The sequence below is a fragment of the Poeciliopsis prolifica genome, unplaced genomic scaffold (assembly GCF_027474105.1).
Source record: "Poeciliopsis prolifica strain line A6 unplaced genomic scaffold, Auburn_PproV2 SCAFFOLD107, whole genome shotgun sequence".
Lineage (NCBI taxonomy): Eukaryota > Metazoa > Chordata > Actinopteri > Cyprinodontiformes > Poeciliidae > Poeciliopsis > Poeciliopsis prolifica.
In genome coordinates, this window is record NW_026562482.1 from 313,626 (window position 1) to 332,500 (window position 18,875).

General features: G+C 41.3%; 1 protein-coding gene and 1 pseudogene across 1 annotated transcript in view; one reads left to right on the plus strand and one right to left on the minus strand.

Moving 5' to 3' along the window:
• Window positions 1–3,352: 3,352 nt before the first annotated feature.
• Window positions 3,353–14,101, minus strand: LOC129354262 (carnitine O-acetyltransferase-like; annotated as a pseudogene).
• A 684-nt stretch (window positions 14,102–14,785) lies between these two features.
• LOC129354268 (serine/threonine-protein phosphatase 2A activator-like) overlaps window positions 14,786–18,875 on the plus strand; it is a 17,939-nt gene continuing 13,849 nt past the window's right edge. The window contains exons 1-7 of the mRNA XM_055023771.1: window positions 14,786–14,893; window positions 15,980–16,083; window positions 16,170–16,256; window positions 16,440–16,565; window positions 16,636–16,753; window positions 16,978–17,077; window positions 17,578–17,702. Coding sequence (XP_054879746.1) covers window positions 14,869–14,893; window positions 15,980–16,083; window positions 16,170–16,256; window positions 16,440–16,565; window positions 16,636–16,753; window positions 16,978–17,077; window positions 17,578–17,702 — 685 coding nt within the window. The 5' untranslated portion in view covers window positions 14,786–14,868. The remainder of the gene's footprint in view (window positions 14,894–15,979; window positions 16,084–16,169; window positions 16,257–16,439; window positions 16,566–16,635; window positions 16,754–16,977; window positions 17,078–17,577; window positions 17,703–18,875) is intronic.

The following is an 18,875-nucleotide window of genomic DNA, read 5'->3' on the forward strand; positions in this document are numbered from 1 at the left end:
ATATCAATGTTTAATAACCAGGCTGCAAAATCCTCTGGCAACTTCATAGTTTATGGAAAACATGAATAAACCTGGAGATGAAAACAAGGAGTCTGAATATTACTATTAAATAAAAACCTTCAAATTCAGCCTCCAGAAGAAACACTTTTTATCTCTTAAGTGTTTGGTTAATGTCACTAAAATAACTATTATTTACTAATAATCTTCCCCAATTCAGCTACAGTTCAGCAATGGGGTTTTATTTAGAGGCATCAGAGTAAAAGGGGCCACTTCCTGCTGGTTTGTCCCATAAAATCCCAGTAAAACAAACTGGATGAAAAGTGGAGAAGTTTAAACTTCTGCTTGGTTTCCATGTGGAAATGAATCCACGTTTCTCTGATTAGCTTGATGCTGGTTTCCCAGAGCGGCTGGCAACTTTATTCCATCAGCAGAAGAAGAAAGTGAGTCATGAACCCGATCGGATCCTCAGAACCAGAGCAAACGGGTCGGATTACAGCCCAGCCGACTCCTTCACAGCCTGCTGGGAAAATCCATCATCAGATAGATTTATACTGGAGACTTGATGGTTTCCTGCTGCATGTTTTCATTTGTTACAACGAAACGGTTTGATTTAGCAGAATCACTGCTTCACTGAGGAAACGTCAGAAAGTTTCTCCACTCAGGATAACAGAAATAAAATCCTGTCTTTATGAGAAAGTTTCACTTCTTCTGTTTTTGGGTAAAATAATTACATGTAAGAGTTATCTTATATTTCTAGATCAAGAAGATTTGGTTAAATGTTATTTTTACTAAAAGCACTGCAAACTGAGACGTAGAAATATATAGAAATATACACACAGAACCTTCTGTAAGTATTTATAAGTTTTATATCGACAGTATTTGGAATGTCAGATCTGACTACATTAGTTTTTTGTCATTATGTTCATAAAAGTGACATTTTACATTAATCATTTTATTTTATTTACTTTTAGGTTTAATTTATAAATACATGTATATTGATATATTTCTGATGATGTAATTTAAAATACACTTTATTAGATGATCTGATCAGTGACTCAGTGTTTCAGTAATATTATTACAAAACCCAAATTAATCAGATCAATAATTCACAGCAAAACAATATTTACTGAATTATATTCTGAATTTTTAAACCCGGCAGAACCAGAACCCCCCATGATCCATCTGGGTCATGGTTCTGATGGTTCTTCACTGCGCCAATAACTCAGACATCACATCACCACAACCTACAATACAGATTCAGTTTTAATTTAATCTGGGTTTAATTGAATTTTTAGATCCAAACTTTTTAGATCTGAGTTATTAACTTCAATATGAGGCCAAAACCCCCAGAACTGCAAAAGCTTCCAACAGCCCTGATTCAAAAACTCATTATTTTAAACTTTAAACAAATGAAAAAGATTGTGCATTCAGTTTGTGTTCATAGATGTGTGTGTGTGTGTGTGTGTGTGTGTGTGTGTGTGTGCGCGCAGTGGCTTTAGTGTTGAGTTGGCTGAAGAAGTGAAAGACAGGAAATGTATCAGAGTGATGATGATGATTTTATGGTTTCTCTCATTAAAGAAAAATGAACCATCAGTAAAACGACTCGCTGGTCATATTCAGGCTCTTTGCTGAAAAACAATCTGATATTTTCTGCTCCTCAAAGCGAATCAGGGAGGATTTTACTTGCTGTCTCATAAAGACGCCATCAGATGAAGTTAAATTAACCACTGCAGGAAGGGAAACACTTTTACTCCTGTCAGTCAGACAATTTATGTTTCAGTTCATTTTGTAGAATTAAAATGTTTATTGCTTTAAACTGCTGAACAATGAATGCTAACCAAATTTCAGCTACATAATAAATTATTGGTTAAATTATGATTTAGTGAAGCTGCTGTAGCTTTAATCTGTGTTGGGATGTTGGATTTTATGTGACACTAAATGTCCACCAGATGTCACTGTCGACCCATCCAGCAACATGCAAAGAAATCACAATTCAAACAAACATAAATTACAGTGTGGAAACATGGAATGACCAAAATTAGTCCTTCAATGTTTCAGGCAGAAAAGAGAATAAAATCATGATAAAACTGAACAAAAAGCCAAGTTATAAACTGTTTGAGTCATTTCTTCAGTGTAAATGGCCAAACGTTAGCCATATAGCAGCTTTTAAAAGGTTCACACGAATTACCGAAGCAAAGTGTAGAAACATGGCAGTGTTTTTTATTTTATTTTATATATTATTATTATTATTAAACAAACAATACACAAAGACTCGTTGAGGTACAAAGAACATTGCAACACAGGTAGAAAGAGAAACATGGCGGTGTTGTTTACCAGGCTAGTCCATCCTCAATGCTGCTGATTCCTGGCGCCATTTTTGTTTCTCAGATGTTGCAGTGAGTCCAGCAGCCAAACAAAACGTCGAGATCGGGCCGGTTATCAAGCACAAAAAGCGACTCTACTAACTTCATCGGGGAAATAATAAACTTGTTTTCAGGTAAATCACCTTGGTCGCGCTCCTCAGAGCAAACATCCAGGCGGACTGGGCCTTGCTATGCTAAAATCCTCCAGCAGGGTGGATTATGGCGCCAAGCTTCTTCTTCTTGTATTAGACCAACTCTGTTAGTGCAATGCCGCCACCCACTGGACAGGAAGATAACACGAAATAAAATAAACTCAAACATTTATATATATTTTTAAAGCAGATTTATTAACATTAGTTATCTAAATCATCTCTATTTGATTTTTATTTTTCTGAAATAAATTATCTGTTTTTATTGCATTACTTTCAAATATTTTAAATTGTTTCAGGAACTTGAGAAACACTGTATAGATCTATCACACGCAGATTGGAAACCTTTTTGGTTTTCCACTTGCATGTAATGAAAACGAGACCGTTGAAATTAGAATATGAACCCCACACCATTCAAAAATATATTTAATACGGAAATTCAGACTTTATGAAAAGAACGTTTGATGTTCGGACTTGACGTTCACCAAGCGTCGTTTGGACTTTCACTCACTGAAGGAAAAAATGTCATTATTGCTGCATTTAATGAGCTTGTATTTCCTTCTTTATGGTGTTTATTATTTTCCACTAAATTGTTGTCTTAGAAAAAAAAATAATTATGGAGGACCTAAACTGACATGAATGAAAGCAGAAATCTGTATTTCAACAACATATATTTAGTTTTTTCTTTTCTTTAAATATGATTTTGACAAAAAAATAATATATTTTGTTTTTCACATGAAAAATTATTTATCTCCTCTCATTGTTGTAGAAACTTTTTTAAGTTTATCATCAACAGGGATTAAAAACTTGAAGTTCAAATACAGATAAAATATAAATGAGTAACAATGAAATTCTGTATTTATTTTTAGGGTAAAAAGTCCATTTATACATCACTTTAGCACACACAAGCTTCATGTTGAATTAATTTACTTCAGGTAAAATAAAACAAACTGACCCACAAATGATCAGTAAATTGTCAAATGAACGTCTTCATGCAGCTGACAGCAGGAAGACAACATGGCCGCTGCTGTAAACCAGGAAACATTTGATAAAAAGAACAGAAACCTTCATGATTAGCAGCTGATCTAAACTCTGATACAAACTGAGGAACAACAACTGGACCCAGTTTTACTTCAGATCTCTCTTCCAACAAGCTGCTGGTTTCTGGACAGGAACCGGTCCAATCTGAGGCAGAACCTCCTCCCTGGCTCTAAAGGAAACCCAGAGGTCAGAGGTCATGATGTCGAGTTTCCCTTAACACTGCAAGACTGGATCAGAAAACTGTCAACTCAACATTTTTCTACAAATCTTTATATGAAGCCAACCAAAAATAAACAATAATTTGGATTATTTTATGAGAGGAAAAAAAAGTTTTTATACTCATTGTCATCATTTTATTCACTCATTTTAAAATGTTAGCTCCATAGTAAGTAGTTACTAGGCAAATCTTAGTTACCTATTTATTTATGTCAATATTTAGATAAATATTCATCTCTAATAAAATAGCTAACCAATATTTATCTTGCCAAATCAATATTTAGTTTCCAAATATTTGGAGCTAAATATTGAACTACCTGAAGGCTACATGCTAATGCTAAGCTATGCTAATATATCTTGTTTACAACCTAAACATGCAGTTAAGCTAAGTTAACTAGAGACTTAGCTCACTGACTGCATAGTTTACAAACTAAATATGTAGTTCACACTTTGATAAATATTTAGTTTGAAACTGTGGAATTTATAAGTGAATAAATATTAAGGTGAAAACATCACTGAAAATGAACACATTAATTTCCTCCAATAACTAAATAATCCAAATCATTGCTGTTACTTTTTGACTGTAACTTTTCACAAACTGTTTATGAACATGTTGGACAAACTGGCTTTAGGTGAACAGACATTCTGACTCTTTAAACAAAATTATGTGAAACAGAAAATATAAAAACAGATGCAGTGAAATGTTTAAGGCCTTTTTACCTCAAATGATTGATTATTCACTTCATCTGATTGATTTTGCAGCACTTGAACGATTCCTATCAAACATTTTGAATAATTCAGGAAATAAATCAACTAATTGTTATTTCTGGCAAATTTAAATGTTTGCAGCTGATATTTCATCAGAATCATCTTCATGTGATAATCAGAGTCAAAGGATCTTAAAGTGCAGAGTGTTGATAAGAGCGGCGCCCCCTGCAGGTTGAGGAAGCCGTCACAGTTTGGGCCTGGGGGTCCGGTCCAGCAGAACCTTCATGTCCAGCAGAGCGTCCTCCACGGCCGCCGCCAGGCCGCCGGCGTCCGTCTCTCCGCAGCTGTTGAACGCCGACACGGCGAAGTTGATGTGGTCGTCCATGGGGTTGTAGCAGACGCCGTACCCGTCGGTCACCACCGGCCCGAAGCACATCACGCAGTCCGTCTTAGACGGGACCTGAGAAGGAACCAGAACCAGGAGAGGTTTGGGTTACAGCATGACGTCACGTCAAGATCCCGCCCCCAGCTTCCTGCTTTAGCGGCTCGCTAACGGTGATTAGCATTGATGTTAGCTGCTAAGTTATCAAAATAAGGCGCTAAAGCTTAAAGGTACACCTGATATAAAATGGATGCAGTGCTTCTACTAATTATTGAGACGAAGGCAAGAAGAGAAGGTCAGGAAAAACATTTAATTAAAAAAGGATAGAGGGAAGTAGCTCAGTTATGCTAGCTTGACTTTGAAAACCTCAACATGTAGATGTGATGTGGAATTCAGTGTTTCAGTTGAAAATAATAAAGGCATCAAACACCAACAGATTTAAAGTCATCGGCAGAGCAGGACTTTAAATCTGAAGGATAGTTTCATTTACAGAAACTTTATGATTCATTTTGTCTCGGTTTTGCATATTTAAAATGTTTTCCAGTTTTAGTGTTAAACGTTAATTAAAATGTAAAGCTTTACATTGTATTACTTGAAAGCAACAATATTATCGTTTACCGCAGTAATTTCTGGGATAATTTATTGTTAGCATCATTGGTTAAAGAGTCGGGCTTAGATCCGGTCCTGGACCCAGTCCGGTCCTGGACCCGGCCCGGTCCCAGACCCGGCCGGTCCTGGACCCGGTCCGGTTCTGGACCCGGCCCGGTCCTGGACCCGGCCCGGTCCTGGACCCGGTCCGGTCCTGGATCCGGTCCGGTCCTGGACCCGGCCCGGTCCTGGACCCGGTTTGGTCCTGGACCCGGTCCGGTTCTGGACCCGGCCCGGTCCTGGACCCGGTCCAGTGGTACCTGGCTGGTGGACAGTCGGTAGTGCAGAGCTTTAGCGTAGGCAGGATCTGTGAAGATGTCGGGGACGGGAAGCTTCTCCTCGGCCGCCTGCAGCTTCAGGCCCAGCAGGTGTCTGTCGATGGCCTGCCCGCTGATCGCCTGATCAAAAACACAAACATCTAAACACGGAGGCCCAGCTGAGAGGAACCGGGCCGAGTTCGGTAATAATGGGTCCGGATCATCAGGAAAGTCAAACTTCTTGTTTTTAAGGATCAAACTAATAATGTGAAAAACTTTTTCTATTTCTCCCCATTGTTACACTTTTCACATCATTATTGATAATGTGAAAAATAAAGGAAATTACTGGTAAGCCTGAGCATTCTTCAGTCAGAGGCTTCTTCAGATCTGTAGCACAGACTGCTACAGGAGATCAAACAGCATCTACATTAACTCTCTGAAGAACCTGAATTAATATGAGTCACAGCAGCATAAAGTTCATCTGTTGGATCGATAAAGAATCTTTGAATTGATTCGTTTAGTGAAATAAACGTCACTCAGTGGCGTCCAGAAGAAACTCGTTTCAAACGGGAAGGTTTAGAAACGCTGAAATAGATCAGATTTCTGTCGTTATGTTAGAACATAAGGACAGAATATGTCATCATCACCATAAAGATAAAACAGTTTGTTCTTCCTCTCACCATGCTGGTGTACGATCTGTGGGCTGTCACAGCTTTCGCCATCAAATCCACTTTCTCCAGGTTCTGAGCTCAAAAACAACATTTAATCAAATTAAAAACTACTCAAATATCCAAGCTTCACGTTGAAAGCAGCAGAACCGGGTCTGGACCTGCTGGGGTCGTCGAAGGCCTTAACGAAGGAAGCCGAGGCGTTCGAGGCCGATCGGATCGTATCGGTGCGGCCCAGTCGGAACATCCGCAGAGAGGCGCTCATACGTAGCGCAGCAGCGCCGGTACTTCCTGTTAAAACAGGAAGCAGGACAAACCTCAGTGCATTCTGGGAAATATAAAACAACATGGAGGGAAAAACTAGACGACCACGTTCTGAACTGCGAGTGAAAATCAGTGCCAAACGTTTTTGCTGCAGTCAGTTTAAATAAATTCGTAAAGTTTTCATCATCAGTGTCTTGAAAGCAGAAGCAACACAAAAGATTTTTTCTGCACACATTTTTGACACCAATTTTGTTAGATGTGAAGAAACTTTGGGCAGCAAAATTTCAGTAAACTGACCTTTGAACTCTAAAGTGTTTGTAAAAAAACTCCTTTAGGATCCAGAAGTCACTTATGAGGCGTTCAGGTTCGGTTTGGATTAATAAACCATCAGCCTCTTTACTTCCTGCTAAGTTAGATGTTAAAGTGACCTGCATTTCCTCCTGCAGTCGTCTGGAGGAAACGTTTGTTTCCATGTGAAACGAAAAGATCTTTCATGTTAAATAACCAGGAAGTTTCAGAAGCTCCTTAAATATCCAGGAAAACCTGAAGACTCAGGAAAGTGCAGAAGTTCCCAGAAAGCATCGTGCCACAGAGTAAAGTGTGCTTCGGTTGGTGCAGCAGCGTCAACGTCCAGCTGTGACCTCTGACCTGTAGAAGGCGAGCTGCAGGCCGACCTGGATGAACGCGTCCGGACTCATCCTGTGGGACTTAGGCACGTTTTTCCCAAAGTGTCCGAACACAGAGACCCGCATGTCCAGGTCCTGGGCCAGGCTGTGGAGGGACAGAGGCTCAGAGGACTGGGACCGGATCAGAACCGGGTCAGAACAGAACCAGGCTGCTGCTCTCACCTGTCCATGCTGACCTTGGCCGCCTCGATGTCCCTCTTCACCTCCGGTGAGACGTTGAAGTGAAGTTTACGAGGGACAGGAAGAGACGCTGCAGGAGACGAAGACGTCTCCGGTTTCCTCCTGTCCAAACGACACAAAGCTGAAGATTAACTGCAGATTACTGGATTATCCTCAGATTATGGTAGAAAATGATCTGGATTATCATTTTGATTCAGGTTTATGTTCCGTTTCCACCAGCATTAATGAGCTGATCACATATCAATATCTGCATCGGTTCTGATACTGAGAATAATTCCAGATCAGGCATCAGTGGCAGATACTCAGTCTACTGACGTGAACTCGACACGTGGTCGATCAGCGCCACGATGGGCGGGCCCTCAGCCGGCGCGTGCTCGTAGTTCGCCCCGCAGGTCCCGTCTTCTCCCACGACGAACTGAACGCCAGAAACAGAGCAAAACTAAACTTCATTCCACTTAAAAACCCTTTTAAAACTGCAGACGGCTCTGGTTAAACTAAGCTCTGACTTCAGGCTTCATGCTGTCATTTTTTAACATATTGAAAAACAAAAACACAAACAGATCAGCAGAAATTCAGAGGAAAATGATTTCAGGGAAAATCATCATGTTTCTGTCAGAATCAATAAAACATCGTTTTATGTTTCTGGAATTAAAATCAGACTTTTTGTGCTACTTTAGAATTTTGAGATATTTTGCAGAGAAACTGTTTGCTTGGTACATCTGTGATCATTTGTGAAGGTAAATCTGAATTTTACGCTTAAATCCAGTGTTTTTCACCATTTTTGCTAAAAATTTGAAAAAAAAAATAATTTATGCAACAGCATGACAAAATAAGGGCTCTGTTGATTTTGTGTGAATTTGTGTGAAAGAACGTTGTGGTCGGCCGGTGTGCGATCCGGAGCCTTGGGGTCGCGGGGGTCACCTGCAGCGTCTTGTCGAACCAGCGGTTGGCGCTGTGGGCCCGGCTGCCGCCGCCGTGCAGCATCTGGACGGCTGCAGCGCTGCGGCTCTGATCTCCAGATGCTCCAGATGTGGATCCATCCAGGCACAACGTGAAGATGCTCCTCTGGATCGACGACACCGACGCTTCGTTGGTCGGGTCTGAGCCGGAGAGGAGAACGCATCAGGAAGACTCCTGGTCTACACCAGTTCACCAGTAGAAACCAGTAGAAACCAGTAGAAACCAGTAGAAACCAGTAGAAACCAGTCCATCAGTGCTGGTTCTGATGACACAACATCTATTAAAACAAACTAACATGTTCCAGGTTTAATTAGCTGATTTCTAAACATCTCAACCTGTAATTCTCTGCAGCGTCGCTGCCCTCTGGTGGTGGATGTTGAGCACTACAGCAGATTACAGAAAACCTTTTCTGTCCCTTTGAGAAAGACACAGCTGCAGAGGAGTTAGTCTCTCCTCTCTGCCTGACCTCTGATGAGGTTGAGGTAGGATTTGCCCAGGCGTCTCGATGCTGGGTGGTCAGGATACCGACGGGCTCAGCGCCGGGATCCGGTGAAGCTCTGCAGATCTTCTCCAGCTGAACACAGAGCTGGTCTGGGGTCAGCGGCGTCCCATCGCTGTGGTAGACGTCCAGCTGGAAGAACTGGGAGGAACAGAGATTTAACATGAGCAGAAACAAAGGAGCAGCAGGTCTGGATCCAGATTCTGAACAGAAACTAAAGTTACTGAAGAGGAACCATCATCTAGATCTATAAACTCTAGATCTATAACTAGATCCAGAGTTATAGATCTGGATCTATAACTCTAGATCTATATATAGATCTAGAGCTGCAGTGACTACAGCTAGAAACTAGAGATCATGAACTCTGACCTGAACCTTCAGAACCACATAAAGACGGTTACAAAGCCGGCCTTCTGTCAGATGGAGATCACTAAAGACCTGCTGCTGTTGTCATAGCAACAGACTCTCAGGTTTTCCTGCTTTTCACCTCAAATGTCCACAAACCAAATACCAGCTAACGCCAGCAGGTGGCAGAGTTTCTATCTAAAACTAGAATGATTTGAACTTTGAGTCAAAGTGCATCTCCTCCATCACCCCCAGCAGTTTTCCCAGTGTTCCAGCAGTTTTCCCAGTGTTCCCAGCAGCTTTCCCAGTGTTCCCAGCAGGTTTTCCAGTGTTCCCAGCAGCTTTCCAGTGTTCCCAGCAGCGATCCTCACCTGGAAGTTGTGGACCACGGTGATGTGTTTGGGGGGGGCTGGGCGTCCTGGCGTGGTTCACCACAGAGTCTCTGCTGACGCCGGGGATCCGGCAGGACGACAGAACCTCGTAGTAACTGGTTCATACACAGCGGCTTCCCGCCCAGGAACTCCACTGGGAGAGTCTCACTGGAAACCAACCAGTTGACACATCAAACACTGGGAAAACCTTCAAACTCATCTGATGACCAGAAATCAGACAAAAACGGCTGCAGGACTCACTTATCGATCATCGTCTTGAAGTCTAAAACTCCAGCGATCAGTTTGGAAGCAAACCTGGAGAGAGAGACAGAGGTCATTCTGGGGTCGGAGTTCAAGCCTGGAAATAAAACTACAGGTCAGTTTGAGTTTTTACTCCCATCCAGACTCATCAGGACTAGAGGAACATTTTAAACTCTGAGAAGAAAATGGGCAAGAAAGACAGAGACAAACAGAACAAACTGGCTAAAACAAACGGAACGAGGAACAAACCAAAGGTTGATTCTCTGAGAAGTAAATCATTTCAGGTACTAAAGGTCAATTCAGCCCAACACCACCAGGATCAGTAGAAACGTTTGTTTGTTCACCTGATCTGTCCTTGTTTGTCCCTGAAGTCCATCCTGGGCAGAACCAGGCCTGGACTGGAGTGGACCACCACCGGCAGCCGGTACTCCAGGTAGGCCACCTGGACCCACCACTGGGAGAGCTGCGAGCAGAACCACAGGAAGGTGGAAAAACGTGCAGGAAGCAAAGCAATTCAAGGACTTTCAAGGTCTTTGCAGGATGAAAAAACGTGAAGATTAAGGAAAGAAGTTCATGAGTTTAAAAATCCAGATAATCTGCTGTTGGCCACGCCCCCAACTCAGGGTTTACACTCACACGTGAAAATCGCTGCGACGCACATGCATTTAAAACCTGTACATCTTTGAAAAGCATTAGTAGAGCCTCCTGCACAACCGACCAGATTGCAGCAAGAGGTTTCTGGATATAAGTCAATAACAAAACTCTTGTCTTTTACAGCAGCCATTGTACAGAACATGAAGCTGACCAAAGGTTTTGGGGTTGCTAGGTAACATGCAGAACTCTACTGAGGTTGCTAGGTAACAGGCAGAACCCCACTGTGGTTGCTCGGTAACGGCAAAGTGTGACTCAAACAACAGGGAGGTTTTTCAAATGGCCCGTTCACCAGGCACCAAATAACATGAGCTTCTTGCAGAGAGACGACGGAATATTTTTTTCTGTGCTTTGTTTCTATAAGTAGTAGAGGCTCAAATAGAAGAATAAAAACATACAAAAACTGAGTTTGCATTAACTTTAAATCAGATAATCACAAAGATGTGTTGTATTAGGAATAATTTGGACTGAATCATTTTAAAACAGGCCTGGAACTAATTTCTGTGTTTTAAATGTAGAAACTTTTTTTTCTACTCAGACATGTCAAATGAAATCCACCAAATTAAATATGTGGAAACTGTTCCAGTTTGAGTTCAGCTCTATAAGGAGAATCTAATGATGCAGCGGTTTAACAGCCGTCTGTCTGAGCGTTGAACGTACCCAGTTCTCTGTGTCCCTCGCCCGTCTCTCCAGGCCTTTCTGCAGCCGCTCCCCGACGCCGCCGGCCTCCTGGAACTGCTGGACCAGCCGCCGGGTCCGCCTCAGCTCCTCCGCCTCCACGATGGGCTCCAGGGCCGAGATGTAGCGCTCGCAGGTCTGCTGCAGCGGGGGTACCGGCAGGCTCGGCAGCCCCCTCTGGTGGCTCAGGTACCTGCCGGCCACCGGGGTGGCAGAGACGGGTTTCACCAGGTGACACGGTCTCACCATGACAGCCTTCCACTGGAGACAAGGAGACCTGTGACTGTTAAACATGCTAACTGTTCTACCGTTAAACATGCTAACAGCTCTACCGTTAAACATGCTAACAGCTCTACTGTTAAACATGCTAACAGATCTAATATTAAAACATGCTAAACAGCTCTAATATTAAACATGCTAACAGCTCTACTGTTAAAACATGCTAACAGATATAATATTAAACATGCTAACAGCTCTAATATTAAACATGCTAACAGCTCTACCGTTAAACATGCTAACAGCTCTACCGTTAAACATGCTAAGAGCTCTACTGTTAAACAAGCTAACAGCTCTACTGTTAAACATGCTAACAGCTCTACTGTTGAACATGCTAACAGCTTACTGTTAAACATGCTAACAGCTCTACCGTTAAACATGCTAACAGCTCTACCGTTAAACATGCTAACAGCTCTACTGTTAAACAAGCTAAACAGCTCTACTGTTAAACATGCTAACAGCTCTACCGTTGAACATGCTAACAGCTCTACTGTTAAACATGCTAACAGCTCTACCGTTAAAACATGCTAACAGCTCTACTGTTAAACATGCTAACAGCTCTACTGTTAAACATGCTAACAGCTCTACCGTTAAACATGCTAACAGCTCTACCGTTAAACATGCCAACAGCTCTACTGTTAAACATGCTAACAGCTCTACTGTTAAACATGCTAACAGCTCTACCGTTAAACATGCCAACAGCTCTACTGTTAAACATGCTAACAGCTCTACCGTTAAACATGCTAACAGCTCTACTGTTAAAACATGCTAACAGATCTAATATTAAACATGCTAACAGCTCTACTGTTAAACATGCTAACAGTTCTACTGTTAAATATGCTAACAGCTCTACTGTTAAACATGCTAACAGTTCTATTCCTGTTGAACTGATCAGGTGTTGAAATAAACATTCATTCATCAGCTGAGGTGAATGAATGTTTTGTGAATCTGTGTAAGCGTTCCCAGAAGGTTCCCTGATTGTCAGTAGAAGAAAGTTAACTTTGACAACATTCACAGAAACATGCAATTCACACAAAATCTCCATTTAAAATCACTTAAAACAGTTATTAATAACATAAAAATACCACATGAAAGTAGAAATTAACTTTCAATCAACCTTCAGAAAACATTCACTGAAACATTTCTGATTGTGAAGAAAACATTCGACCTTCAGAGAATGTTCCCTGGATTTTAAACTCTGTTTAAACTTCATATGAAGTTTCCTAAAGTTCCCTGTGGGTCAAAGAATCTTTCTAACATTTAGAAAACCGAAAGAGAATATTTATCTGAAACTTATTTTAAATTGCCACACAGTGAAAGTCACCACAAAAGTTCAGGGAACCTTTAGGGAACATTCCTGGAAAAGTTTCAGCTGAATAAACAACCTCAGGTAATTCAGTGAAGAGTAGACCAGAAAACATTTAAGCTTTATAGTCAGGAACATGACAAATATTCCCTACTGTAAGAAACTTTAGGGAACTTCATGTTCATAGAGTTCCCTAAAGTGTTCTCTGAATGCTAGTACTTCTGAGTGTTTCCATTGTGACCTTCAGAGAGTTTTTAGAAAAGTTTCTGTAAAAGTCACAGATCGACAGCTGCTGCTGCATTAGGGAACATTAACCTGAAAGTTACTGTTTTGCAGAGAAGAATTTGATTTAGAAAATAAAACTAAACATAAATTGAAGTTTTCAGCAGTTTTCAGCAGCTTAATTGGAATAAAAAACATCAAAAATAGCCCAAAAAGGCTCTAAAATTAGACAAATCTAACAAATTATATCGGTAAATGTTGTTCAATAATAAAAGCGTTTGGACCTTATTGGCAGATAAAACAATGAGGAGTTCCAGCTGGTTTATTCCCAACTAACCCAGTTAAAATGACCTTTCACCCAGTTAGCCTGTTAGCCACTCGAGCTAATTAGCTCCGTTCACTTTAACGAGAGCTAAGCTAACAGCTAGGAAACTTCAGCGCTCTGTTTTAGCCAGAAAACACCAAAAACTAAAGTGTCAGAGTGAATAAAGCTGCTCGAATAAACCAGAAGTTCTTAATAAAGGTCAGATGCAGTTTGTGTTGGTCAGCTTGAAATATTTCTACAGATTTAAGAGTTTCTCTGCTACATTAGCTGGAGTTGTTCCACTCACCACAGTTCTGCTGCAAAAAGCCAACATTCTGGCTCAGAAACGCCCACAAACCGTGATCTGAATCCGGGGAGGATCAGCCGCTCAGCGCGAGGTCTCACTGCTAAAAACCTCAGAAGAAACTCAGATGAACCGAGAAAGAACCGCAGGGATCCACTGAACCGCAGGGATCCGCTGAGCTGCTGACATGCTGAGGAAAACCTCCTGAGGAAGAGGAGCGGGACGTGCAGAGCAGGTTCTAGGTTCTGCTGGACCCTGCAGGTTCTAGGTTCTGCTGGACCCTGCAGGTTCTAGGTTCTGCTGGACCCTGCAGGTTCTAGGTTCTGCTGGACCCTGCAGGTTCTAGGTTCTGCTGGACCCTGCAGGTTCTAGGCTCATGCAACACAAATAACACACTTACATTATTACACTTACATTATTACATTACATACAGACACAGATGTTCATGAAGCTGTGCTTACTTCTATTTTATTAGAAAAAAAAGATTTTATTACCAACTGACTTCATTTATTTAAAATTCATAGAAAAAATATTATTTTTGGTTGTTTATTGGTGGACGGTGTGTTTATCACCGTCATTTTAGGACACAAAAAAGTTAATTTTTCCTCAAATTCAGATGGAGTCCTCAAGTGTTATTTATTACAATTTAAAGATGTAACTCTTTGCAAATGTCAGTTTTATTACAAGAAATGTTGGTCTAATCTGTTTCACTTGATCTAATTTTTATACGGATTTCTTTTTTTCTGAATTATTCTGGAATGGTTTATTTGTTTGTTATAATTATTAAAGGCTCCAGTTAAAGCCTGGTTTAATTACAGTAATTTTATGAAGTGAAAAATGCCATAATTATACATTGTTTTGTTTCGTTTGCTTGTTTCTCTAAACCGACTGTTAACTGCAAGAACATTACAATCTTATTTAGTCTTTTGTAATCTACTCTGGGAGACTTTCAGTCTCTTTTCTATGGTAAATATCAGAGAATAAAGTTTTAACTTTTGAATTTTGTTGATCTGCGTTTCCAGATGTAGTGGTGCAAATCCGCCACCTGGGGGCAGTGTTGAACTGCGTCTGGTTTAAACCTATGCTTCAAATCTTGTGAAGAGAACGTAGAAGAAGAGTGCGGCTCGCCATGGCGGAAACAGAGCAGCAGTCAGGTAAATATGATGTTTCTGCTGTCTGTCACCAGTTCTGCTGTTTAACTGGGAACAATGGTTCCCCTCCCAGCAGTTCCGCGGCTTTTCTACATTTTACGGCTGGAAATTCAAACTGGTTTATCTGGACATTAATTTGGTGCTTGTTTAACCTGGACTGGTTCAGAAAATGTTTTCAGGTTTTAACATTCATAACTTTCACAGCAGTGATCGAATAGCGATGATTATTTCCCTGCAGAATCTCTTTTTATCCTTTAAATCCTGTATAATTTTAATAATTACATCATTTGAAGCTTCTAGTTGTTGCTGCAGTTTAGTTCGTCTGGAAGGAAAATAATTCAGCTTTAATTAAAACAAAACAAGAATAAAATGACTTGGCATGGAAATTAAAGATGATATCCTGCCTTATTGTTTATTTTTTATGTATTTATTGTTAAATTGATTGATCAGTCTTTCTCTGGATGGAAATGCAAAACAAGGGAGAATTTATCTTTCTAACATAAAGCTGATAAATTATATAAACTGAACGTCAGAATAATGAGAGGATTTTAATTATTTAAAGTCAGAAGTTTGACATACACGGTGATAAAAATGCATTTTAAACAATAAAGCCCAGATGATGTTTGGTTCATGTTGGTCCAGTTTCCTGGAGCTTCCAGGTTCATCTGTTTTAATCAGGTAAAAACACGATGGAGTCGCCAGACAGCGACGGGTTCTGTGTCCCAGAGAAGAACGGGTTCTGTGTCCCAGAGAAGAACGGGTTCTGTGTCCCAGAGAAGAACGGGTTCTGTGTCCCAGAGAAGAACCGGTTCTGTGTCCCAGAGAAGAACGGGTTCTGTGTCCCAGAGAAGAACGGGTTCTGTGTCCCAGAGAAGAACCGGTTCTGCTTTGAAATGTGTGACTGAACCACAGAAGAAAAGCTGAAGACATTCTGAAGCTCCTGGCTGAAACCAGTCCTGCACCAACATGTCGCTCTGAGAGGAAGAAGCCATGAGTCCAAAACCAAATGACAGTTTGGAAAAATGATTTAATGATAAGAACTAACTGAACCGGATCAGATGATAATAATGTCTACCTGGTTCTTTCCAGCATCTTCTCCTGAAGATGAGGCGCCTGACGCCGCGACGGCCTACATCATCCCCAAGAAGGAAATCAGCATGGTGCCCGACATGGGGAAGTGGAAACGCTCTCAGGTACGAGTCCTTCCTGTTGAAACTCCCAGACAGGAACTAGAGCTGCTGCTGTGAAAGGTTCTGGTTCTGTGTGCTGACCCGTCCAGGCCTACGCTGACTACATAGGCTTCATCCTGACCCTGAACGAAGGAGTGAAAGGGAAGAAGCTGACCTGTGAATACGAAGTCTCTGAGGTGACTTTACTTTTTCTAAGATGTTTTAATGGAAGTTTTTAAAGATTTTTAAACATTTAGTAGTTTTATACATTAGCAACTCAAATGACAGGGGACAGGAAGCTGCTTTCTTGTTTTCCTGTTCAAGGTTTCATCAGGACCGGGTTATGGGTCAGAACTGAACCGGTTCTGTTGGTTTTCCAGACGGTGGAGAAGCTGCTGGGCCTTCTGGGAACTCTGGACCAGTGGATAAACGAAACTCCTCCGGTCGACCAGCCGTCCCGCTTCGGCAACAAGGCGTACAGAACCTGGTTCTCCAAGCTGGAGCAGGTTTGGTCAGAACCGCCTCTGTCCGGTCCGTGTCGGCGCGGGCTCGGATCACGTTCTGTCTGCGTTTCAGGAAGCCGAGGCCTTGGTGGCCGGCGTGCTGCCTGCAGAGAAAGCCGCCGCCGCTCCGGAGATCGCCGTCTACCTGAAGGAAGCTGTCGGGAATCCGACCCGAATCGACTACGGGACAGGTACCGGTCCGGATCAGAACCTCCGCTCTCCATCATTCCCTCTCAAACAGCCAGAGGTTCTTTCACTGAACTGCAGTTTTAGTTCATTATTTATCTATAAAAGATAAAAAGCCTTGTTTTCCGTCTGGGAGCACTTCCGGGTCAAAGGTCAAAGTGTTTCCAGGTTGAGGTCAGTTAATCCAAACGTCAGGACGGTTCTGACCCAGTTCTGTTTGTCTGTTCAGGTCATGAAGCGGCTTTCGCTGCGTTTCTTTGCTGCCTCTGTAAGGTCGGCGCCCTGAGTATCTCTGACCAGCTGGCCATCGTCTTCAAGGTGTTCAACAGGTGAGACGCCCAGGCAGCGGCACCGCAGGACGGGTCAGGAGGGTCAGACGGGTCAGGAGGTCAGACTCTGCTTTGCTGTTTGTCACACTTAGACTTTTCCAAACACAACCAGGTGTTTATAAAATCAAATCCACGCCCGTTTAACAGTAACTGTATCTGTCTCAGAGACGTTTTTCATGCGCAGCGATGCTTTAAACATTCCAGCCCATAGGGGGCAGTGCAGCACTGAGCTAAAACCAATCAGCCAATCAGATTGATTCAAAACAACCATCACTTCCTGTTAGGAGCTAAACATGAAAACTAGCAGCTTCAGTAATATATTTAATCACTTTTAATATTGTATTAAATACAAAGTTACTAAGTCATAGGATGATGTTTATTAGGAATCGTCTATCGCTGATTTTAGCATTTGAAGTGACAAAGAGCAAAAAGAAAGTGCCCTGTAGGGTGTAAATACTTTAGAGCCTGTTGTTGAGCCTCCAGGCGTTGCGTGTCTGCAGGTACCTGCAGGTGATGCGGAAGCTGCAGCGGACCTACAGGATGGAGCCGGCCGGCAGCCAGGGCGTCTGGGGACTGGACGACTTCCAGTTCCTGCCCTTCATCTGGGGCAGCTCCCAGTTCATAGGTGAGGCAGGCAGGAAGTGACATCAGCAGAGCAGCCTGATTGGTCAGGTTAATGTGTCTTTACCATAGAAGAAGAAAAGTCAGTTCTACAAACTGAGAACAAACATAACTTTTATTTTTTGGATTATTTTGGAGTTTGGAGATAAAAACTGACGTAGTAAATGTTTGTGACCAGTAGGGGGCAGCAGTCCCATACGATCCAGCAGGGGAGCTTCAGTCCAATCCAGTATTTGGGTCAGATTGAGGTCTGGACTTTGACTAGACCATTTCAACATCTCTTCAGTCATTCTGTTGCAGATAATGCATAAATCATATTCTGAAATATCAATAAACTTTAAATTCTAACTGACAACTGAAACTGAAAAACATTTTACATATCAACAATAAACAAACAACAAATAAAATTAATTATTAAGAATCTGCAAACAAAATTATGCTTCAGAAAAAAGTTTAGTTGAAACCAAAGCAGCAGACTGGAGAGTTTTATTGTTGGTAGAAAGAGAAAAATAATAAATCATACATATGCAAATTATTGATCTCATTTTAATTTATTGCTTCTTTGTGACAGGCCTCGTCCTACTCTATAAATATTTGCAAGAACTTGTGATATTTTACTTTCTAAAATCTACAAAAAGCAGAAAAACAACCAGATTTTTATTTCTTGAAGTTACTTTCTTTGTCTGGTTTTTGTTCCTCGGATTAAAACTCAACCTAAATTCAGGCTGAGGTGGGAATTAGCATCATTTAAAATAAATAGTTTTGGCAATTTTTAGGTGAAAATTGCAAAAAACACAATAATTTTTGAGCATGAAAAATGCAGGGATTTGTTTGTTTATGTGATATTTTGTTCTTGAGTCCTTCTAAAGCAGCCATGTTGCTTCAGTGACCTTTAACCTTTAAACAGCTGGTTAATATTTTAATGATTTCTTTGACCAAGAAGTTTTTAAATAAATCTAACTGTAATTATGTAAACTTGTATTTTATTAGTTATTTAAATCCAGAAACATTTTTATTTATGGTAGAAAGAAACAAAATGTTGGCGTAACTTTTAACATCCAAGTATCTGCACAGTCAATGTGATGCTGATCTCCTGTAGCAGTCAGTGTTACGACTCTGGAGGGGCCTCTGACTGAAGAAGCCCTGCTAATCCACCTCATTTGCTATTGGCACGAAG